The following is a 22,976-nucleotide window of genomic DNA, read 5'->3' on the forward strand; positions in this document are numbered from 1 at the left end:
GAGGCTTAAGACATTTGCTGCCAAGTTTGACAACCAGAGTTTTATTCCCCACAACCTTGACCGCCCCCACACCCACATGAAGGAAAGAACCCATTCCCTCAAAGTTGTCCCCTGACACATATGCCATATGGTACACTTACTTTCTCCAATAGGTAAGTAAATGAATGTAATGCAATGAAGTACAAAGAAGGCCTGTTCTGTGTGCTCACTTAGTTAGTCCCTGCAACAGCTCAGCCTGAACTCCCCAGTTCCTGAACCATTTCCAAGAGGAGTAAGGGGAGGAGAAGTGGGGAAGGAGACAGTAGAAGAGGGGAAGGGAAGTTAAAAATGAACTGCCGTGGTGGCCACATCATTACCTTCCCTGAGCAGTGGCAGTATGGTGTTGTTCAAATTGGTGAATCCTATTTGTAAAGTCCTAGCTGGGGAGGACAGGTGGCCACAGGCTGGGACAATCAAGGTAAAATAGGTAAAATAAAATAGGTAGTATCAAAACACTACAAAAATCTTCCAAGCGGTGAAGTGCAATAGCAAAATATGCACATGACACAGCCCTTAAAACACAATTATTTTAAACAATTGTCAAAGCAGGGGCTGGCAAAATGACTCAGAAGGAAAAGATGACCTAAACTTGACTCCTGGGATTCACATGATACAAGAAGAGAACTGACTCCCATAGTTGTCTTTGGCCTTTATATGCGCACTGTGGCACACACATCCCCAATCACAATAACTAAATAAATCTAATTTAAAATAAAAATCAAAACCAAACAAACAGCAGAGGGCTGGGGAAATGGCTCAGGGGTTTGCTGCTCTTACAGAAACCCTGCCTTTGGGTCCTTGCACCTAGGCTGGGCAGCTCACAGCCACCTGTAACTCCAGTGATTTGATGCCCTCTGATTTCTGGCCTCCTCTCACATCTCCATGTGGGCGTGTGCCCACACAGACATAAAAAATAAAATCAATCTTTAAGAAAACTCAGCTGGCTTCAAATTCTAGGATAGAAGATATCTTTTTTGTTGTTATTGCTTTGTTTTTGAGACAGGGTCTTTCTCTATAGCCCTGACTGTCCTGGAACTCACTCTATAGACCAGGCTGGCCTCAAACTCAGAGATCTGCCTGCCTCTGCCTCCTGAGAGCTGGGATTAAAGGCATGCGCCGCCACCGCCAGGCTCCATACTTATTCTCTTAATTTGAGGATGCCTACACCTCCCCACATCTATGATAGGAACTATTAGCTTTCCTTTTTATGATTTTTTTAAAAGTTTTTTGTTGTCCTCAAGCAGCTCATTCAGAACGAAAGGAAGGAGCTAGGGTCATGGGGAAACTAACCCAACTCTCCTTTGCCACACTCCTTCCTGCATCCTGCTCCCATGATTCCGTCTCCCTCTCTAATCTCCTCCCAGCTCTACATCCCAGAGGCCTGGCCCAAAGGCTTCTCCCTGCTTCCCTATCATGATATGTTCTTTTAAAAATATATTCATTGGGGGCTGAGAGATGGCTCAGCTGTTAAGAGCACTGGCTGCTCTGCCAGAGGACCTAAGTTCAATTCCCAGCAACCACATGGTGGCTCACAACCATCCATAATGTGATATGGTGCCCTCTTCTGGCCTGTGGGTAAAACACTGTGTATATAATAAATAAATCTAAAAAAAAAAAAAAAAAAAAAAACTTCATTAATGGGGGCAGGATACACACCAATGGAGCACATGTGGAGATCAGAAGACAACCTCCTGGAGTCAGTTTCCTCCTGAGTTCCAGGGATGGCACCTAGGTCATCAGGCTTTTGTGATGAGCACACAGTACCTGCTGAGCCATCTAGCTGGCCAGGTCATGCCATGCTCTTAATGCCCCATGTCTTTGCACGGGTGATACCCATCTTTAGAGAGACCTAGAATTATCCCAGGCCACCAGAACCATGACTCTTATGTATCTACTTTTATCAGATACAGCACTTAATATGTGAACTTGGCAGCCAGCTATGGCGGCACTTGTCTAAAATCCCAGCAAGGTGGAGATTGGGACTCAGGTGGGATCAAGAGTTCAAAGCCAGCTTTGGCTACCTCACCAATTCTTATCCCAAAAAATAAACCCTGAGCCGGGCGTTTGTGGCGCACGCCTTGTACACCTTTAATCCAAGCACTCGGGAGGTAGAGGCAGGTGGATCTCTATGAGTTCGGGACCAGCCTGGTCTACAAGAGTTAGTTCCAGGATAGCCTCCAAAGCCACAGAGAAACCCTGTCTCGAAAAACCAAAAATAAATAAATAAATAAACCCTGAACTGGATGACTTATTTCTATGTCTTTCTCTATTAGCAGAATTACTCCAGGGTAATCACTAGGATTAGAGTAATCATTCAATACTTGGTTTCTTTTAGAAGAAGTTGTCTATCACAGACTGCTCTGTAGGAGGCCTGTACGTCCTTTACTCACACATAAGCACTAGGGAAACCAGGAAGGTTAAACACTCAGTGCTGTCACTTCAAAGGGAGAGATGTACAACCTGTTTTCCCACCTAAAAGGCAGCCTGATGGTCTCTGTGTTATCTCTGTGGCCAGGCCCTTATTTTAGCTAGTCTGTTTTAGTCAGTCTCTAGTGCTAACCTCCTCCAGACCCTTATCACACTTGCTTACCTTGAACTTTTTCTTGGTTATCTATAGAACCCATCTTTATGGAAGACAGAACTTGTACTTTACAAGTTTTGTTGTGCACATGGGATTGAGTTAATTGTGACCAGGAAACTTTTTACTAATTGTGCTGTGTTCAAACATGCCTAAAATAAACTACTCAGGGTCAGACTCTGAAAGTTTGAACTAACACCAGCTAGTGAGTCCTGCTGAACAGAACTACCTTCTTATTTCCCTCTGATGGTGGTTGCAGAAAGGAAAGACTGGCCCAGGGCCAGGTCAGTACTGTTTCTTGCCCTTTGCTCCTAGTCTTTAGCCTCACAGGCCAAGCAGGGAGAGGTAAGAGGAGGTAGGTACATTTTAGGCCTTCTCATTGTCCTCCTACCCATTCCCCCAATGGCCGGAAAATTACACTATGTTCTCTGAGAAGCTGGGCACAGATGACTCTGTCAGAAGCTTCCAGCTTTAGCCTAATGCTATTACTCATGCCTAATGTGAGAACTGAGTAGTGTTTTTCTAAAGAATAATGTTTAAAATACACACAGTGCCCTGGGATGAATTCTTCCTCATACCATTTAAGGGTATGTATGCTCAGGAGCACAGTAAGGTTTGATTTTCGTTGCCTGCAGAACAGGGAGAGCTAGCTCCATTGAAAGCTGTGTTATGGCAGGCACTGTGCCAGGGGCTGGAGGTGGATGAGTGGGAGATGAGGAACCTTCCCCTCTGGGCATTCTGGCAGATGGGATTTGAATATCCCCCTAAAGTTAACATTTGATAGCATGTACAAAGCAGACTGTGGAGTCGGACTTGGGTTCACTGTCAACTCTCAACCGTTCAATGACTATCTACTAAGGACCTCCCACAGAACTACAAGTGTGCTCCAGCTGGGCATGAATCAGTGAGCTAAGCCAAACTGGATCCATGTCACCCTAGTGGGGCTGACTATTGGGGTAGACTTGTAAAACTAAAATAAGTGCATAACTATAAATTATATTTTATAAAAGTTATGCTTATAACAATGAATTAATCACTCCAGCTTCCATAGGAGGTTCACGGAGATGACATAGTATGGTTTGTTTAGTTTCTTTTGATACAGGGTCTCACTCACATGTAGCCCTGGCTGGCCTGGCACTTGCTATGTAGACCAGGCTGGCCTCCAACTCATGGAGATCCCTGCCTCTGCCTCTCAAGACAGTTTATTTCGACCTAGTTACAGAGGTCAAGATGCAGAAGGAAGAGCAGGAGTTAATTGGCTAAAGATGAGAAGAGAAGGCACAGACCAGGAGGAGGTTTCATGGATATTGCCCATCCTGATAGCCATTAGCCACACATGAAAACAAAGTTCTTAAATTTGGTTCATGGGACTGAAGATAAATTTTGTTTTAAAGTTAAAAGCCAAAGCAAGGTTAATTTTAAAATATTTATGTTTAAGCATATTTTGGACAAGCAGAGTTAACTAAAACTGTAGTCAAGTTAATCTGTTTTGATTTTACTTTTAACAGCGTAGGGTCAGGTGTGGTACCACTAGCCCTTAATCCCAGCACTCTGGAGACAGAGACAGGAGGATTTGGAGACCAGCCAGAACTACATAGTGAGACCCAGGGTCAAATCCCAAGTGTTAAAAAGGAAAAAAGCGTAGGGGTTTGGTGTATGTGTGTACTCCCAGCACTGAGAGGCCAAGGCAGGATGAGTTGAGAAATCAGGGCAGCCTGGGCTACCCAGTGAGACCATATCTCAAAACAAAACAAAAAACCCCGAAGGTGCTTTGGGCATAGCTCATCGGTAAAGCGTGGGATCCGCGTGCACAAGGCTCAGGGTTTAACAACAAAAGGCTGCAAATTACAAGTGTGGTCTGCTTTATGTTTCTGTTGTAACATTAAGTGCTAGGCTAGATATGGCTAGTTTTGAACGTGAAACTCTCTCTTCTAATGCAGTGTGGCAAAGGTGGAGGAAAACTGCCCACAGACCGCCTGGTCCTGTCCCTTACAGCTGGAATGATACCTAGTGCTAGGCCGCTAGAAAACATCTCTTGGGTGGCCCATTTCTTCATTTACCAAACAGAACATAGTACACGCCGTTAGGAATTGAGGAATTCTGGAGGGGATTCTCCAGTTCTCCGCCCCTTGTTCATTGGGCGACCGACCTTCCTGGACCTGTTTCCCTTGCTCACAGTCATGAGGCTGCGGCAAGCCTGGCAGGAGCCGGTTTGCTGCTGGCAAGGTGTCGTCCTGTCTTACCTGAAAGCTTCGACGGAATCCCAAAGCCTCAGGGCCGGTTCCACCACGGGTCCCTCCGGTGACCCGACCAAGCTCTGGATGGCTGCCGGCACCCGCGGCCCCCAAATCACAGGGAATGGGAGCGCTTTGTTTTGTGGCCAGGGCGGGGGAGCCGGAGACCCGGCCATTTTGCTACTGTGAGTCCAGCCCAGGTCACTAACACATTCCCTTCCCATAACAATGCAGCCCTGAGCCGGCGCTGAGGCCGCCACCCGCGGTTACCATGGCGACGGCGCCGCCACCCGGGGGCCAGACCAACGTGTTTAGGGGCCCACTCCTCGCCTTGCCTATGCCGCTTAGCACGTGAGGAACTCCAGAAGACTTTCCCAAGGCCTTCCTCTCTCGGTGAACCGGAGGGGACCCGCGGGGGCCCAGCGGCTCCGCGTAGGCTCATCTGGGAGGTGACACCCCCTCCGTCCTTAGTGGTAAAGGCCATAGCCGCGGCGCACACGCGCGGTGGGAGCCCGGCGCCCGCCAATCGCAGTCGCGGCGGTTGACGCGGTGTGGGCGGATCCTTGCTTGCAGAAGGCTTGGGGATAGCTCTGGACTCCCACTTCGCAGACGCACCAGGTACGTCTGGGAGCGGCATTCGAAGTCTCGGGCTAGCCATGGTGGGTGGGAGGTGGGTGGGACACCCTGGTACCACTGGAGAGGGTGGTGGGCAGGCCGGGTGGTGGTATGCTCCGCGGGCGCGTCTTGCCTCGGTGACTCGGGACGGTGTTTTGACCCATCACTTGAAGGGTGTCTTAAACCGGTACTGAACTCTTATGGTTCTGTGTCCGTGCGCCTGCAGAGTTAAAGTTGGCCCTTAGGTCTTTCGAAACACTTTTTTCCTTTGAGAATCGAGTGAAAACCGAAGGTGCTTCCTTTACCTTCTTGTCGAGATGAATTCAGATAATGCATTTTATAGCCTGATGGGAACTAAAGCTTCGCACAGTAAGTACAGTTCCCTGAGAGGGGCACAGCTTGATCTGCTTCCCAGGGTTATGGTGAGCATCAAATGTGCCAACAACTTGTAAACACGAAAGCACTTCTCCAAGCTGGGTGCTGTTATTATTCCTGGTTATAAATAAGGGACTCGAGGGCTAGAGAGATGGCTCCTCGTCTAAGAGTACTAGTTGCTGTTGCAGAGAATCCGGATTCCATTCGCAGCTCATAACAGCCAGTAACTCCAGTTCCAGGAATCTGAGGACCCAAGGCACGTGGTACGCAGGACTTACATGCAGACAAAACACCCATACACAGAGAAACAATAACGACAGATAAAGCGTTTGAGGCCCTTGGTATAAAATGCTCAGATTGGTGTTGGTTGGAAACCAGGAATGGCCCCTTAACTTTCTTGATCCTGAGCCCTGCCTATGAGAAAGCTTCACTAAAGAACCCTAGGATTAAAGGTATTTAATCAAGGCAGGCATATCTCTATGAGTTCGAGGCCAGCCTGGTCTACAGAGTGAGTTCTAGGATAGCCAGGACTACATAGAAAAACCCTGTCTTGAAAAACAAAACAAAACAAAAAAACCCTAGGATCTCAGCCAGTTGATTATAAAGTCATCCAGAGAGTCATGCAGGGTGCTGTGATGGTCTATGCCTTGATCTAGAAGTGTGTGTGTGTGTGTGTGTGTGTGTGTGTGTGTGTGTTAATTTGTGAAGGGCCAAAAAATAAATAAATTTGTGAAGAGGACTGGGGAAAAGGCTCAGTGAATACAAGTGCTTGCTGTACAAGTATGAGGACCCGAATTCAAGTCCCCAACACCCCAGTAAAATGCCTGATGTGGACTTTAACGTCTGTAATTCCAGCATTGTTGGGGACAGAAAAAGGACTGCTTGGACTTGCTAGCCATCAGTCTAGCTCCAGGTTCAGTGAGAGTCCCTGTCTAAAGGGCATATGACAGAAAGTGATAGGGCACCAGACCTGGTGTCCTCTTCTGGACTCTGTACCTACACACACACACACACACACACACACACACACACACACACACCTCTACATGTACACATGCATACAGCACATAAACACATACATTTTAAAAACTGCCATGAAACCTTGAGGTTTTAAAACTTCTCTTTATTAGTTATACTTAAATTAAAAAGATGTGCCGTGGGTTGGTTACGCATGCCTTTAAACCCAGCACTCGGGAGGCAGAAGCAGGCAGATCTCTGGGTTCGAGGCCAGCTTGGTCTACAGAGCTAGTTCCAGGACAGCCAGGGCTACACAAGAGAAACCCTGTCTCGAAAAACAACAACAGAAAAGTTGACCTCTTTCCCAAACTTGAATGATGTTAGTGATTTTATGAGCATTGCAAGAGGTTGTGACTAAAGCTGGTGTATTGGTGACAGTGTCATGGTCAGCTCCACTATGTTCCAGCTCTCTCCTTTTCTTGAGAAACCTTACCTCTCATAACAGGACAGGTGACTTGACACATGGACCAAGTGATAAGCACCACTGTCATTCTGGGAATGAAATACCCAGATTGTAACTATCTTCTGCGGATATGCAGAAGTTAGTGTTCCTAGCGCAGCTCTTACTGGCTTCTGGGGACAGAAATCTCATTCTTTGGGCCACACTGTAATACTGGTGAGGCCAACCTGGGCCAGGCTTTTAACATAACTGTGAACATAACATAACATACTTTGGTTCAAATGCCCATTGCCACTGAAGACCTTAGCTTTCTAGATGTCACCAACCAAATGGGGTGACTAGGAGGGGCTTGTCAAGGGTTAATTGTGAGTTAAAGGAGATCATGCAATGGCATTAGCATAGTGGCTGGTGCATACAAAGCATCCAAAGCCTGGGAGCTCCTACCAGGACTTGTAGGACCTCAGGCCTCCCTTTGCTGTTCTATCTAAAAGGACAACTCTTGCCAGTAGATATTGCCAGGATTGGTAATTGTCAATGGCTAAAATGTTTTTATGTTTTGACAACAATGAAATAAAGTCTCTGATCTGTTTGACCCTAGGAGAAGGAAGTGCTGGAGTTTCCTCGAGTCAGGAATGCCTCTCTTTGGGAGTATATTCAGTCCAAAGAAGACCCCTCCTCGGAAGTCTGCCTCTCTCTCCAATCTGCATTCTGTGAGTGGAGATTGGGGTGCCACAAGTGGTGTCTGGGTGGAGAGACACACTGTGGGAGGGCACCCTTTCAGTTTATATCATTAGTCAACTTTGACTTCCTGTGTGGGAATTACTGTCAGAGTTTATTCAAGAACCCACTAATAGCCAGGCAGGATGGCACATGCCTTTAATCCCAGCAGTCAGGAGGCAGAGGTAGGTGGATCTCTGTGAGTTCAAGGCCAGCCTGCTCTACAAAGTGAGGTCCAGGACAGCCAGGGTTACACAGAGAAACCCTGTCTCAAAAAAGAAAAGAGAACCAACTAAGATAGCTAAGCCTCATTCTGGTTTTGGTCCCAGGTGATGATATACAGTCTGACTTACATTTTAGTTTCAAAACTTGTCCAAGAATTAATTTCAGTCACGTTTAAAGATCAAACTCAAGCTGAGTGTAGTGATTTACACCTTTAATCTCAGCAATCAGGAAACAGAAGCAGGTGGACCTCCATGAGTTTGAGGCCAGCCTGCTCTACAAATAGAGGTCCAGGACACCCAGGGCTACAGGGAGAGACCCTGTCTCTGAAAAAAAGAGAATTTCAGGGGCTTGAGAGATGGCTCAGCCATTAGAGGCACTTGTTGCTCTTGAAGAGGACCTGGGTTGAGTTCCCAGTACCTACATGGTACCTTACAACCATCTATAACTCCAGTGACAGGGGACCCAATGCCCTTTTCTGACTTGCATTTACAAGGTTCATAGACTTATATGCTTGCAGAACACTCACAAATATAAAATTAAAACAAATCTTTTGTTGCTGTTTTGGGAACAGATTCTCTCTGTGTAGTCCTGGCTATCCTGGCCCTGTCTATGTAGACCGAGGTGGCCTCACACTCAGATCCACCTGTCTCTGCCTTCTAAGTGCTGGGATTAATGGTGTGCAACCCCACACCCTGCCACAAAACAAATCGTTTTTTTAAAAGGGTCAAGTTTCAGGCGGTGGTGGTGCATGCCTTTAGTCCCAGCACTCTGGAGGCAGAGGCAGTCGGATCTCTGTGAGTTCGAGACTAGCCTGGTCTACAGAGTTCCAGGAAAGCCTCCAAAGCCACAGAGAAACCCTGTCTCGAAAAACACACAAAAAGGGTCAAGTTTATTTTTGAAGGAATCACAGAAGATGCTGACTTGTCACCATTTAGTGATATTTAAGAGGATAATAACTGTTCCAAAAGAGGTGGCCCAAACACATTTGAGGCTATTACTTAGCTCTGGTGAGTCCTTCGTCCCCACCACGTTGGGGAATGCTATTTTAAGGTGTGTGGCCTTTGTTTATGCTGCATTTGTTTAACTCTGTGAAGCTGTGATTCTTTGCCTCTCTAGAACACCTGATGGTCTAATAAAGAGTTGAACGGCCAATAGAGAGGCAGGAGAAATGATAGGCAGGACTGGCAGGCAGAGAGAATAAATAGGAGAAATTAAGAAGAGAGGAGCAAGAGAACAAGGAGAGGAGGACGTCAGGAGTCAGGCACTCAGCCAGCCATGGAGTAAGAGGGAAAGATTTACAGAAGAGAAGGATAAAAACCCAGAGGGAAAGGTAGATGGGATAATTTAAGTTAAGAAAAGCTGATTAGCAATAAGCCATGCTAAGGCCAGGGAAGTCATAACTAAGAATAAGCTTCTGTTATTTGGGAGCTGGGTGGTGGACCCCCCAGAAGAGAAAAAACAGCTTACTATACCACCACATTCCTGTCCTCCTTAATTCTGGGTGGTATTAATCGCTCTTACACACCAAGAGATGATGACCCCGAACGTGACCAGTTGTGCAGATTAATCAATCCTTCATGGGTCAGTGGGTCAGGCAGCAAGGATAACCTCAGCTCTGAAGTCTTTGAGTCCATTCCCTCTAGTCCCCAGTTAAAGTCACAATGGCAGCCCTGCTTAGGCCAGGGCTAAACAATCTGGGACCCTAAGTTTCCATGCAGTGGACTTTGAGCATCCCTCCAGACATCAATGATGCAGATGTACCTGGTGATCTCACTGGGACAGCCCCTGTCCTGAGGGCATGCTCATAAAAAAGACTGTCTCAGCCCTGCCATCTGTGGTGGTAGCACACACCTTTAATCCCAGCACCAGCAGAGTTAGGTGTATCTCTGAGTTCAAGGCCAGCCTAGTCTGCAAAGGGAGTTCCAAGGCAGCCAGGGCTACACAGAGAAACCCTGTCTCAAAAAACAAAACAACAAAAAACATCTGTCTGAGAGTATGACTTGAAGCCCATCCTCCCTGAAGTTTTTTTGGAGCCTCACAAACAAATGCTATAACAAGGGAATACAAAACAAAATACTGTGGTATCTGGAGTCCAGGGGACTTAATAGCAGCTAGTTATTACAGGATAGTGGCCCAGGTCTTAAGAAAGGCACATAAGGTGCCTCATGGTCTTGTCCTCTGTACACCTTTTGCTTCAGCCACCCAACTGTACAAGATCCTCCTGTATGCACGTCAGTCCACCTGCCCAGGGTCATCTTCCCTACTCATCTATTTCATGACAGCTAATTGAGAACTCTGTGTATCGGGCCATCTCTGGAGTGCTAGGTATGAAATAAGGAGAAGAGGGTACATGGCTTATAATTCCAGCTGCTTGGGAGGCTAAAATAGGATTACAAGATCAAGGCCTGCCTGGGCACCTCCACAAGACCCTCTCAAATTTTATAGTATTTTTTTAAGGGGAGCCCAGAATGGAGAGATGGCTCCATTGAGAATATGTGAGGATCTAAGTTCAATCCCCAGAACCAACATTTTAAAAGCTGGGCAGGGGTTAGAGAGACAGCCAGTGGTTAAGAGTGCTTGTTGCTCTTGCAGAGGACCCAGGTCTGAGTCCCAGCACCTACTTGGTGCTTCACGACCATCTATAACTCGAGGTCCAGGGACCCAATGCCCTCTTCTGACCTCCACAGGCACCAAGCATGCACATGGGTGCACATACATGCTGCAGACAAAACACAATAAAACAAGTAAATCTAGTTTTAGAAATAAATTTTAAAATGCTGGGCATTATGACATGTAAATGGGGGTGGGGCAGAGAAGATGACATGGGGCTAAGGACAAGAGGATCCTTGGGACTCACCAGCTAGCTAGCCTAGCCTACTTGCTCAGCTTCAGGCCATCGAGAGAACTTCTTTCAACATAGGTGCTGAAGAAGGGCAGGGGGAGGGGAAAGAGACTGGAGTGGAGGACAGTTATCAGGAAAAATGCAAAGATGAAGGGAAAATGCCGTAGGATAGCTAATACCCTATATGGAAAATGCCGTAAGATAGCTAATACCCTATATGCCAATTTCTTTATTTTTGTCAGTGGTAGAGTTGAGACAAAGTCTCTCTACCCTGGGTGTACTAGAACTTGCTCCATAGACCAGGCTGGCCTCAAACTCACAGAGATCCACTTGCCTCTGCCTCGTGAGTGCTGGAATTGAATATATGTGTCACCATGCCTGGCCTGATATTTTTTTAAAATGTGGATGGTGCCTGAGGAATAACACACGAGGTTGTTCTCTGGCCTCCACACATATACACACATGTACCTGCACATACATGAACACTGTGTGCGCGCGCGCACACAGACACACAGACACACAGACACACACACACACACACACACACACACACACACACACACACACACACACACACACACACACGGCAAAGGATATAGTTCACTGGTAGAGCACTTGCCTAGAATATTCAAACCCTGATAGCTAAATAAATAGGCAGTGAACAGATATCTTAATGAGGAGAGTAGCGTGTAAATTGAGCAACAGACATTTCAACATAAACTTGAAGGACTCCTTTCCTCTCTTTCTTTGTGTGTTCATGCTGTGTGTGTGTGTGTGAGAGAGAGAGAGAGTGGGTGGGTGTGTATCATGTGTGAGTGTGGATGTGTGTATGCTCTGCTTGGGTGTGTGTGTGTATGTGTGTGTGTGTGTGTGTGTGCATACTTGGGCACCCATTGCCTGGACCTGCTTCTTGAGCTGCTCATGTCTCCCTAACAGGGACAAAAGCTATTATCCAGCAGAGCTGGTCATACTCATGTATGAATGCTCTGGAGCCAGGCCTGACTTAGGGAGTATTTGATGAGTTCTGTCAATGAATACAGAAATTAGACTGTCACACATTAAACAAGCCCTAGCAGGAACTGTTAGAATTGTATGCTTCTTCATAACTTACAAGTTTCCTTATTATAAATATACAGGGGAAAATGAATTAAAACCAAGTGTCATTACACATACAAAAATGTACAATAGAAAGCTGAGTGGTGGTGGTGCACACTTTTTTTTTTTTTTTTTTTTTTTTTTGGTTTTTTTGAGACAGGTTTCTCTGTGTAGCTTTGGAGCCTATCCTGGCACTCGCTCTGGAGACCAGGCTGGCCTCGAACTCACAGAGATCCACCTGCCTCTACCTCCCGAGTGCTGGGATTAAAGGCATGCACCACCAACGCCCGGCGGTGGTGCACACTTTTAATCCCAGCACTTTGGAGGCAGAGGCAGGCAGATCTCTGTGAGTTAGATGCCAGCCTGTTCTATAGAGTGAGTTCCAGGACAGGCTCCAAAGCTACACAGAGAAATCCTGTCAGGGAAAAAAAAAAAGTACAATGGATTCTTTGAACTGTAAAGTAGACATAAAAATTTGAATTTACAAATTACAGCCTATATAGCCTTTCTGAAACATCCAAAGTGTAAAACAGAACATTTCTTTCCCTCTTATAGTTTAAATTGGGTGGGTGGATGGGCGCTTATACAAAGGCCAGAAGGGGACATTGAATGTCCTGTTTTACCACTCTCTACCTTATTCCCTTAGACAGGGTCTCATTCTGAACCTGGAACTTGCCATCTTCACCTAGGCTAGTGACGAGCAAACCCCACTGAACCTCCCATCTCCCATCTGCCTCTCCCAGACACACATAGCACTTGGACTTACAGACACATGTGGGCACAGCAAATACTCTTACCCACCAGGCAATTTTCCTAGCCTTTACTTTCAATGTTTGCTATATATAATTTAATAGTCTAGCCTTTTAAAGTATTTCAGGGATTGACAGGTATGGTAGTATATTCTAATCTCAGCACTCTTGAGGCAGAGGCAGGCAGATCTCATTGAGTTTGAAGCCAGCCTGGTATAGTGAGTGCCAGGACAGCCAGGGCTACATAGTGAATCCCTGTCTCAAAAAAGAATAGACGTGTTTTTTTGGGTTTGGAACTCGTGGGAGAAGCTGGGATGTGAGCTCTTGTTCTGTGGCTTCCTGAGACATCCTAGTGTCTTACCACAGTTAGATCGGTCAACGCGGGAATTGGAGCTGGGCCTTGACTATGGAACTCCCACCATGAACCTAGCAGGGCAAAACTTGAAGTTTGAAAATGGCCAGTGGGTAGCAGGTAAGTGGTTCCTCCTGCTGCTCTGTCAATCAGGATGGCGGAAGGAATCCCCTTTCCACTCCTGCTCTGTGCTTCCTCTAGACACAGTGATTAGTGGGGGCGTGGATCGGAGGGAGACTCAGCGCCTGCGCAAACGGAACCAGCAGTTGGAAGAAGAGAATAATCTTTTGCGGCTCAAAGTGGACATCCTGCTGGACATGGTACATTTGCCAAGTACATTTTCTGTGTATCCAAACATGAATATAAAAGCCAACCTTGTCACCAAAGGCTGGAGCAGGGATGTGTAACAATACCCACAATCCCTGAGCCTGTGGAAAGCTGTCCTTTAGTCTAAGCAGAGGCTGGCATTGGCACTGGAGAAGAGGTCTGTACAGTGGAAAGAGTTCTCCGATGAAGCAGTGTGTGAGCTGAGTGCCCCAGGATAGTGGCCGGATGAAGGTTAGGATGAAGGTGTCTCAGGTAGTGGGGTGGTGGGAGTGTCCATTCATGGTGTGGAGGTGTCCTACCTCAAATAGACTGAATCAATGTCCAGCGCAGACCTACTGAGTGCACATACCCAGTCAGTGTCAGTCTTTTGTGTCTTATGGGCCTGGAGGCACATGCACATGGTGATGACAGGCGTGATGGAGCCAACATGAAGCATCTTTGCCCCACTGCCTAATTGCTGCTTGATTTGATCTCCAGCAAGACAACTGGCATCAGAGTAGCACTTACTTCATGGAGCTAGTACAAGCCACACACTTCCTCTGGAAGTAGAGACCACCCGCCTGCCCTCTGTCCTCATTTCAGTGTCAGCTACCTCCTGCCGTAAAGCTTGTTCAATGATCCTCGGGGGGAATGGAACATTTTAGAGCATCCCATTCCCCTGAATTTTTTGTTTTTTTTTTTTTATGGCACTGTTCCCTAAGTGCCTTTATATGTGCTATACAACTCAAAGTGATTTATCATCCCCTAACTGTAGAGTGCTAGTCCCTGTCCTTTTCATCCTTCACACGTGGCATGGCACACAGTTGTAAATGATGGAAGTGCTAAGGACTGGAATTATGAGCAATCCCTTTGACAGCCAAGGCTTGCCTGTTGAAGAGGCCAGCTGGGTGAGGAACGGCAGGCCTTTCTGTGGGGCATAGCAGCCTTGAAAGCCTGCAGCATGGCCTGAACATAGCTGCCTTTGTAACAGTCTGGTGCTTTCCTTCCAGCTTTCAGAGACCACTGCTGAGTCCCACTTAAAGGATAAAGAACTGGATGAGCTGAAGATTATCAACCGCAGGAGGAAGTGACGCGCCTGTGAACACTCCCTAGGGTATCAGAGAGAGTTCCACTGACCCACTGACAGGGAGGAGGAGATGGCAGAGCCCTTTGATTTTTAGTCAGATTCATAGACTTGCTCTAGGAGAGAGCATTCACAGACCCTAGCTCCCTTGGACTTGGGGATAGGGAGGTAGCATGGGATGAAAGAAACCGAGGTTCCAAGCCAGGGCCTTAGCTTGGGAGGCACCACAGACACACCACCCAGGGTGTCAATCTACAACAAACCCCAGGAAGGTCTAGAAAATAGCCTTTGGTTGCTCTTTGCAGGTGACAGCATACAACTATCCATGTCTCAGAGTCACTGTGTTCAGATAATTGGCAGTTGACCTCTTAACACTGGTGTCTGGGGTTTGGCGCTGGTTCCAGAAAGTGCTTCGTGTGAGGGTGCACAGTAGGTGTCTCTGGGCTCTCTGCTCCCTCCTGTCATGTTCTGTCTGCCTTTGAAGAATCCTTATCCCCAAGTCCACAGCCTCTTCTGGCATCCGCTTCCCAGAAGCAAGCTCCCGCCTTCTGCAGCACGTTGTAATTTACTTTTGCTTTCCTGTTTTGATTATTTTTTATTTTTTATTAAATGGTGTTCAATAATCTCTGTGCAGCAAAATAGGTAAACAAAAACAAAACAAACAAAAAACTAATGTGGGTTCCCCAAGAAGTAAGCAGAGCCTGGATTCTAAGTTTTTGTTACTCCACCAAAAGAATTTTCAGGGTTAGGAAAACAGCACCTTGAAGTGGGAAACCACCCTAGAAGAGAAATAATGACTTCAGGCCCAAATTCCTCTGATTTTCTGCTTCAGGGAGGTGGTACTGGTGGTACTGGTGGCCCACTAGGTGGTCTGGACTTCGTGAGGAAGGGATGGCATGGGAATCAGTGCCAAAGTTAGTGTGATCCAGCCAGAGGGGAATCTAGTTGTCAAAGTCAAGCAGGGGACACGGGTGAGGCATGGAGCCCAGGGCTTTAAACAGGACTGGTGCCTCAGGGGTTCCCTCCGGGGCTGGTGTTGAGTCTGGCAGTGGGCTCAGTCCTTTGCACTCAGTCTCACATCCCTTTAGTTCAGCCCTGTTGACCTGCCTAATTGTACACAGAGACAATGTTCAGAGACCAGTTTGGAAACTGCTTTAGACAACAGCTCACAGTGACAGAGGAGGGACTCCCTACATTAAGGCCATAGTTTATAGTCTCTCCTAATGGCCAGCAGAGCACACAGGGGGATGGACAGAGGCAAGCATAAGGGAAAACTGCAGCTCACAACCATACTTCCTTATCCCTGAGTAAGTGCCTAATCTGGAAGTCTACTCTGCTCTCCCCTTCACCCAGCCCCCCCCCCTTTTTTTTTCAGATGAGTTTTCTCTCTGCGGCCCTAGCTGTGCTAGAACTCTGTAGACAAGACTGGCCTCAAACTCACAGAGATCCACCTGCCTCTGCTTCCCATGTGCTGGGATTAAAGGTGTGCATCGCCACCATCGCCTGGCTCTTTTTCAACTTTAGTTCTATTACATTTTATTTATTTGTTTTTGTGGGGTAGGTTGCATGTGTCCCACTGTTCCATGCAGAAGTCAGAGAAAAAATTCAGGATGAGTTCTCTCTGTCCTATATGGGTCATGAGGATCAAATTCAGGTTGTCAAGTTTGGTGGCTTGTGTCCTCACTCCATGAGTCATCTTGCCAGCCCAAGAAAATGCTTAATACTGAAGAAATCATAAAAGAATCCAGGTATGCCATACAAGTAAAGATGATGGAATAGTGGGGTTTGCTTGTGTCTATTTTTGGCAACCATTTATTGAGAACTCCTGAGACTGGAGTGTGTCTCATTTTTAATTCTCATGACATTAGTACTATTTTTCAGATGAAGAAACCATTCTAATGAGGCAGTGGCTGGAAGAGAAGGAACTGTGGCTGATGCCTTGGGAGCCATGTGGGATACTGTACCAGACTTTTTCTTTTGGGCCACCAACCAGCTCCCAAATCACAACAGACTTACTAGTTTTGAATGATCGGCCCAGCTTAGGCTAGCTCTTTTGACTTAAATTAACCTGTTTCTCTTTATCTACCTTTTGCCTCGGGGCTTATTTCCTTTCTTGCTTCTGTATGTCTTACTGTCACTGCCTCCCTATGTCTGTATGTCTGGCATCTGTCTGCCTGGCTTCTTGCCCCTGTCATGTCCCTCATTCTTTCCTCCTCTTATTCCTCCTCTTTCTGTCTTGAGCCTTGATTTCTCCTCTTATTTGTTCTCTCTGCCCACCAGCTCTGCCTACCCTTTCTCCTGCCTAGCTATTGGCCATTTAGCTTTTTATTAGACCAATCAGTGCCTTAGGCAGGCAAGGTGAAACAAATATTTATATAATTAAACAAACCTTTACATAATACAGCATAAACAAAGTAACATACCTTTACACAACCGAAGTAATATTCCACAGCATAAAGAAATGTAACACATCTTTTCCTAGTTAAAATAATTTCCACAACAGAGTACACTTGGATGGCCCAATGATGTGACTCCCCCTGCCACCCCTGATACCTTAGGCAGGGTACCAGAGCCAGTATGATATAGGGCAGTTGTGCAGTGAAGGACTTTGGGCAGAAGACTGCCATCGCCCTAGTGGTTGTCTAGGAAGAACAGGTTGAAGGGACTAGGCTCTTCCCACCACACAGTGAGGTAGGAACAGAAGAACTGATGTTGTCAGTGTACATGGGACTTGATGTGGGAATCACCAGGCTTTTTTGACTGTGGCTGTGGGAAGGGGCCAAGGGTGACCCTTGTTAGCAAAATGTCTAGAAACAAACAAAGCAGTCTTCACTCCAAGCCCTATTTCCCTTAGGAAGACTATTTTTGTTCCCTCCACCCCCCTTTACCATTTTGGTTTTGAGACAGAATCTCTTTGGTAATCCTGGCTGTTCTGGAGTGCCATATATAGACCAGGCTAACCCCCCAACTTATAGAGACCCACCTATCTCTACCTCCCGAGTACTAAAGCCACCATGCTCAGCATGTCATTTTTTAACATATTTTTTTATTGATTCTTTGGGAATTTTACATCATACACCCTAATCCCACTTCTTTTCCAGTCCCTCCATATCCACCCCTCATCCCTGCAGCATCCCCTCTAAAAGAAAATTTAAAAAATATATTAGTTCAAAACAAAACAACCACTTACCACCTCCATTTTCCCACCTCTCCTTAATACCTCTTCATTTATCTTAGTGGCATTGGGAGCTGCAGTGTGTCTCATAGTATAGCCTTTTGTCCAAACAGCTTTACTTGCAAATGTTCATTGCAATGATTCATTGGTCTGTTTCGAGGCCTCTGGCTTTTGCTACACCATCAATACTGGACCCTCATGGAGACTTCTCTCTGATACCCTGCTGTTGCCCCATATCATGGATCCTTTGGCTGTAGTTCCATAGGACTGGTCCCTTCAGTCTCTCCAGCAGGTCATAGATGGGGTAGAGGTTGGGGTAGGCCAACTCAAAGCTCTGGATGTGGGTCTAGGTAGTAACTGATTTGGTCATTCCAGGCTGCTGGGACCATCCTTCTTAGGCAAGAGATGGAGCCAGCTCTTCTACATCCATGCCGTGGGGGGTGAGAGGGATGGCCCATGATGGGCGATGCTGCAATGCTATGCAGAGGGGTAGGGCCAGCAAAGGGTGGTGCCTGTTCAACTTGGCCCTCAGATTTCAGCACACACGGTTCCTGTGGCCCCCTGTGATAATATGGGCCACAGAGATCAACACTCCAGCCAGTGGACCCACACATGGCCTTCAACAGCAACTCTGGCCCAGATCTCACCATGACCCCAGGTGCTAGCACAGATCAGAATGGCCCTGGCAGCAGCATGGCCCTAGGACACCAACATGATCTCAGGTGGCTAACCAGACCCCAGGTATCCACACAGCTGTAGGTGGTAACAGGAGTGATGGATATCAACTCAAACCCTGGCTACTGTAGGACCATGAACCCAGACATTGGCCCTCAGCAGGATCTTGGGCCAAATGTCACCGTAGCCCTGGGTGGCAGCTCAGTTTGGCATGACCCTGGTGGTGTCTAGACCCACAGATACCAACATGACCACAGGGGATGGCCCAGACCTTGGACATCTCTGTGGCCTTTGGTTCTGGAAGCCTGAATTGCTTGCCTGTCACACTCCCTAACTCTGTCATCTGCACCTAGCTCAGGCTTTTCTGGATCATCTTGTGCCCCCCCACACAATGGTTTGAAAGTGACATTGCATGATCCCACTGTTTTCTCTTCTCATTGCTTGGCAATTTTACAATTATTGAAAACCTTTTTCAAAAAAACAAAACAAAAAACACAGGATGTTGGTGGCATAAGCCTTTAATCCCAGCATTAGGGAGGCAGAGGCAGGAGAATCTCTGTGAGTTGGAGGCCAGCCTGATCTACAGAGTGAGTTCCAGGACAGCCAGGGATACACAGAGAAACCCTGTCTCAAAACAAAAAAACCCTTTACTATTAAACATATGTCTTAGGTTTTCATTGCTATGAAGAGACACCATGACCATGGCAACACAAAGAAAACATTTGAGGGTGGCTTGCTTATAGTTTCAAAGGTTCAATTCATTATCATCATGAAAGGGAGCATGTGGCATGTAGGCAGACATGGTGCTGGAACTGAGAGTCCTACGTCTTGACTCAAAGGCAGGAAGTCTACTGATAGTCACACTGAGAGAAGCTTGAGCATAAGGGACCTCAAAGCCTGCTCTCACAGTGACACACTTCCAACAAGGCCACAAGCTGGATATGATGTTGCATGTGCTATTTAGTCTAAGCACTTTGGAGGGAGAAGCAGGTGGATTTCTGTGATTTGTAGGCCTACTTAGGAAAGCCAGGGCTACACAGACAGACCTTGTCTCAAAATAAGTAAATAGTAACAATGGAAAGATGCTTGCTGCTAAACCTAAATTTGATTCCTCAGGACCCACATGGTGTAAGGAGAGTGTTGTGGGGAATTCACTAGAGAAGACTGCTCTGACTTTTTTCGTTTTTTGAAACAGGGTTTCTCTGTGTAGCTCTGTCTGTCATGGAACTCTGTAGACCTGTCTGGCCTTGAACTCACAAACATCTGCCTCTGCCTCCTAAGTGCTGGGAGTAAAGGCTTGAGTCAATACCATCTGGCCTACTCATGGTTTAAGCCAATAGGAAATCTTTATTAGTTGGCCGGTGACTACACTGGGTGTTCGGGATCCCAGTGTGGCGGTGAGCCTTTCTAGGGGTGAAACTTTTTCTTTTTAAAGATTTTATTTATTTATTATGTATACAACATTCTGCTTCCATGTATATCTGCACACCAGAAGAGGGCACCAGATCTCATAATGGATGGTTGTGAGCCACCATATGGTTGCTGGGAACCGAACTCAGGACCTTTGGAAGAACAGTCAGTGCTCTTAACCTCTGATCCATCTCTCCAGCCCGGGGTGAAACTTTTAAGCGCAAAAACTCTATCATGGACAGTTAGCCAGAAACACAACCATGTAAGCTAGAAGGCAAGGATAGTACATTTAGAGACTCCCGGAACTATTGCCTTTGATGAATTAGATCCTTGTTTTTATTTTTGCCTGTTGATGTCTGGGTGCTGATTTTTGCATCTAGGCTGGTCTCGAACTCACAGAGATCCACCTGCCTCTGCCTCCCGAGCGGTGGGATTAAAGGGATAAAAGTTGTTTTATTAAAACAAGGAGAGCAGGGTGTGGCGGCTCACACCTTTAATCCTTTGGGAGGTAGAAGCCTGTCTGGGCTAAATGGCGAAACCTGCCTGTGAGTATTTCTCACCGGGTGGTGGTGGCTCTGGTCTTTAAACTCAACACTCAGGAGGCAGAGGCAGGTAGATCATGTATGGGGGCCCAGTCCAGGCCCAGCTGCACAGAATAGCTGAGAAGCAACTGCATCTCTCCTTGAAGAAGCTCGGGCTCTTTCTGTTGGCTGAGCTTAAGCGGCTGGCAACACCCAGGGGGCGGGCCGGAGGACCTGCTGCTGCTCGCTCGCTCGCTCCCTCCCTCCCTCCCTCTATCTTTCCCCCTCGCTCTCTCTCGCCAGCCGGCTTCCGGAAGAGACTCTGTCCAGCGGCGGGCTGCTCTCGCCGGCTCCCTTCCGCTTCCGGTGTCCTACAGCCATGGCCGCTGCCGTCGCTGCAGCCGGCGCTGGGGAGCCCCTGTCCCCGGACGAATTGCTCCCGAAAGCCGAGGTGGAGAAGGCCGAAGAGGAGCTGGAAGAGGACGAGGACGACGAGGTACCGGGGTCTGCAGGGAGCAGGGCGGGAGCGGGCCGTTGGGGCGTGGGCGCCGGGAGGGCGTCTGCTCCGCGCGGCAGGGAAGGTCCGGGCCCAGGGCTCGGCGGTTCCGGTGCTGCTACCGCTTCGCCAACGACCCGCACCTCCTCCACAGCTAGATGAGACCCTGTCGGAGAGACTGTGGGGTCTGACGGAGATGTTTCCGGAGAGGGTCCGGTCTGCCGCCGGAGCCACCTTTGATCTCTCGCTCTTCGTGGCTCAGAAGATGTACAGGTAAGGGACGAATGTAAAGATACCGAGTGTGCATGGAGGAACTGGTGCTGTCAAAGGACACCGGGCCTCGGAAGCCACCGACGGGAGCTTGAGTGACCTTGGATTCATTGTCATACCCCGAATATGGGTCGTGGGAATTCTTTCATGTTATCTAAGGATTCCATACGTGAGACTTGTTACTGTAATCACTAGGTAATCACTGCTCCTCGTGGCTCTGCTAGGAGTGTGGTGCAAGGGATGGGTAGGGACACTTTGAGAAACATCGAGGGAGGCATACTGGAAGTTCTGTCCCCGGTTCGGGAGTGGCTAGGTTGCCTGCTTTTCTTTGCACGTCACTGCACACTCTCCCTCTGCAGATTTTCCAGGGCAGCTTTGTGGATTGGGACCACTTCCTTTATGATCCTGGTACTTCCAGTTGTCTTTGAGACGGAAAAGTTGCAAATGGAGCAACAACAGCAACTGCAGCAGCGGCAGGTGAGCACATGCTCTGGGCTTTGAGCCAGCGGTGGAGGCCCAAGGAGTAGATTGGCACTAAACCCCAAGTGGGAGAAGGTCCCTGTACTTCTAGGTGCCTGACTGCTCAGTGGCATAGAATTTGTCTACCTTGTATGTGTGACAGACTTAACCCTTTTCTTTTTCCTTTTCCAGATACTGTTGGGGCCTAACACAGGGCTGTCAGGAGGAATGCCAGGGGCTCTACCTCCACTTCCTGGAAAGATCTAGATTGTTTCTTGGGTATTTGTCCTGGTAGGAGAACTTCGAAATTCAGTTGAACTGCTGATTGTTTGGACTTTTATTCTTTTTATTTTAAACTTTGGCACATCCATCTATTTAAATCTGGTGGGAACTTTCTCTGTTTCTCATGGAGAGACTCCAGTTAACACCTGTGCCCTCCATAATGTTCTCACTTATTTCCTGTTCTCAATCTGATGCTAGAGTACAGCCATGTGGAAGGCTATTCCACGCTATCCCTTTAGTAAATTGTTCCTATAAAGTTCTCACATGCCCCTTGTGGGGAAGAAGTAAGCGTCCCCTGACTATTGAAGACTTTTTTTTTTTTTTTTAAGAATGAAAATGTCTGGGACATGTAAACAATGTGGAACTTATAAAATCCATTACAGCTGCGGTTATAGGAATCCCTGTATGTTGGAGAGAAGGGAGGCCAGCTGTAGCTTTAGCCAGATGGACACTGTGGATAGAGCACGTGCTCATTTCCTCTACACATCTGGCTGCTAGACCTGCTTGTTGTAAAGAAGTCAGTGCTCACTTTTTTGTATTTAAATATTAAAAGAACTCCAACTGAAAGTGTCATTGCTGTGTTTGTGATAAGTATTTTAAACTAGGCCATTTTAGAAAGCCAGAGACACTGCAGATAACTCTATTTCAATCATCTGACTAAGTTAGTGAAGTTTTCGAGAAGGAAAAGGAACATTTATTTTTAAACGAAGTATTGATTATTGCCTGGAATCTAAGTATCGCTTCAGACTCCCCCATGGAAAGTGAAGGACAAGCTCTGTGGATGTGTAGTCTACACAGTATTTATAAACTGTTTAAAGTCTTGAGAGAGGGGAAGTCTGCAAATAGTTTGTTATCTAATTCTTGTTTTTCTTGGGCGCAGAGTGTCTCCATGGCCCAGGCTAGCCTTTAACTCCGTCTTCCTGAGTGCTGAGGGATTATGGGCATGCACACCTGGTAAGACTGATTTTTAAAAATTTTTGAGACAGGCTTTCCTGGCTGTCCTAGAACTCACTCTGTAGACCAGGCTGGCCTGGAGCTCACAGAGATCCGCCTGCCTCTG

General features: G+C 47.1%; 3 protein-coding genes across 4 annotated transcripts in view; 2 read left to right on the plus strand and 1 right to left on the minus strand.

Moving 5' to 3' along the window:
* The window catches only part of Fam227a (family with sequence similarity 227 member A), a 53,109-nt gene extending 47,934 nt beyond the window's left edge, over positions 1-5,175 (minus strand). The window contains exon 1 of the mRNA XM_027403770.2: positions 4,861-5,175. The gene's annotated coding sequence lies outside the window, so the exon portion shown is untranslated. The remainder of the gene's footprint in view (positions 1-4,860) is intronic.
* A 194-nt stretch (positions 5,176-5,369) lies between these two features.
* Cby1 (chibby family member 1, beta catenin antagonist) lies at positions 5,370-15,253 on the plus strand. 2 transcript variants are annotated; one of them, XM_027404018.2, is made up of 6 exons: positions 5,370-5,469; positions 7,857-7,968; positions 13,253-13,358; positions 13,440-13,558; positions 14,555-14,658; positions 14,934-15,253. In XM_027404018.2, the coding sequence occupies exons 2-5, from the start codon at positions 7,891-7,893 to the stop codon at positions 14,633-14,635; spliced, it is 384 nt and encodes a 127-aa protein (XP_027259819.1). In that variant the 5' UTR covers positions 5,370-5,469; positions 7,857-7,890; the 3' UTR covers positions 14,636-14,658; positions 14,934-15,253. The 2 variants fall into 2 exon arrangements, with proteins under 2 accessions (XP_027259819.1, XP_027259818.1); XM_027404017.2 differs by having other exon boundaries at positions 14,555-15,253.
* A 5,489-nt stretch (positions 15,254-20,742) lies between these two features.
* Tomm22 (translocase of outer mitochondrial membrane 22) lies at positions 20,743-22,489 on the plus strand. The gene is made up of 4 exons (XM_027404021.2): positions 20,743-20,905; positions 21,060-21,178; positions 21,535-21,652; positions 21,827-22,489. Exons 1-4 carry the CDS (start codon positions 20,789-20,791, stop codon positions 21,899-21,901), a joined length of 429 nt encoding a protein of 142 aa, XP_027259822.1. The 5' UTR covers positions 20,743-20,788; the 3' UTR covers positions 21,902-22,489.
* The last annotated feature ends 487 nt before the right edge of the window (positions 22,490-22,976 follow it).

This window comes from Cricetulus griseus, chromosome 2 (genome assembly GCF_003668045.3).
Source record: "Cricetulus griseus strain 17A/GY chromosome 2, alternate assembly CriGri-PICRH-1.0, whole genome shotgun sequence".
NCBI classification, from domain to species: domain Eukaryota; kingdom Metazoa; phylum Chordata; class Mammalia; order Rodentia; family Cricetidae; genus Cricetulus; species Cricetulus griseus.

Excerpts from the sequence above, each read along its gene's own strand:
- Cby1 (XM_027404017.2), top strand. The coding sequence starts at position 7,891 with ATGCCTCTCTTTGGGAGTATATTCAGTCCAAAGAAGACCCCTCCTCGG. Across the intron at positions 7,969-13,252 it reads CTCTCTCCAATCTGCATTCT|TTAGATCGGTCAACGCGGGA; the intron begins GTGAGTGGAGAT and ends GTCTTACCACAG. Across the intron at positions 13,559-14,554 it reads TGGACATCCTGCTGGACATG|CTTTCAGAGACCACTGCTGA; the intron begins GTACATTTGCCA and ends CTTTCCTTCCAG.
- Tomm22 (XM_027404021.2), top strand. The coding sequence starts at position 20,789 with ATGGCCGCTGCCGTCGCTGCAGCCGGCGCTGGGGAGCCCCTGTCCCCG. Across the intron at positions 21,179-21,534 it reads GTGGCTCAGAAGATGTACAG|ATTTTCCAGGGCAGCTTTGT; the intron begins GTAAGGGACGAA and ends CTCCCTCTGCAG. Across the intron at positions 21,653-21,826 it reads AGCAACTGCAGCAGCGGCAG|ATACTGTTGGGGCCTAACAC; the intron begins GTGAGCACATGC and ends TTCCTTTTCCAG.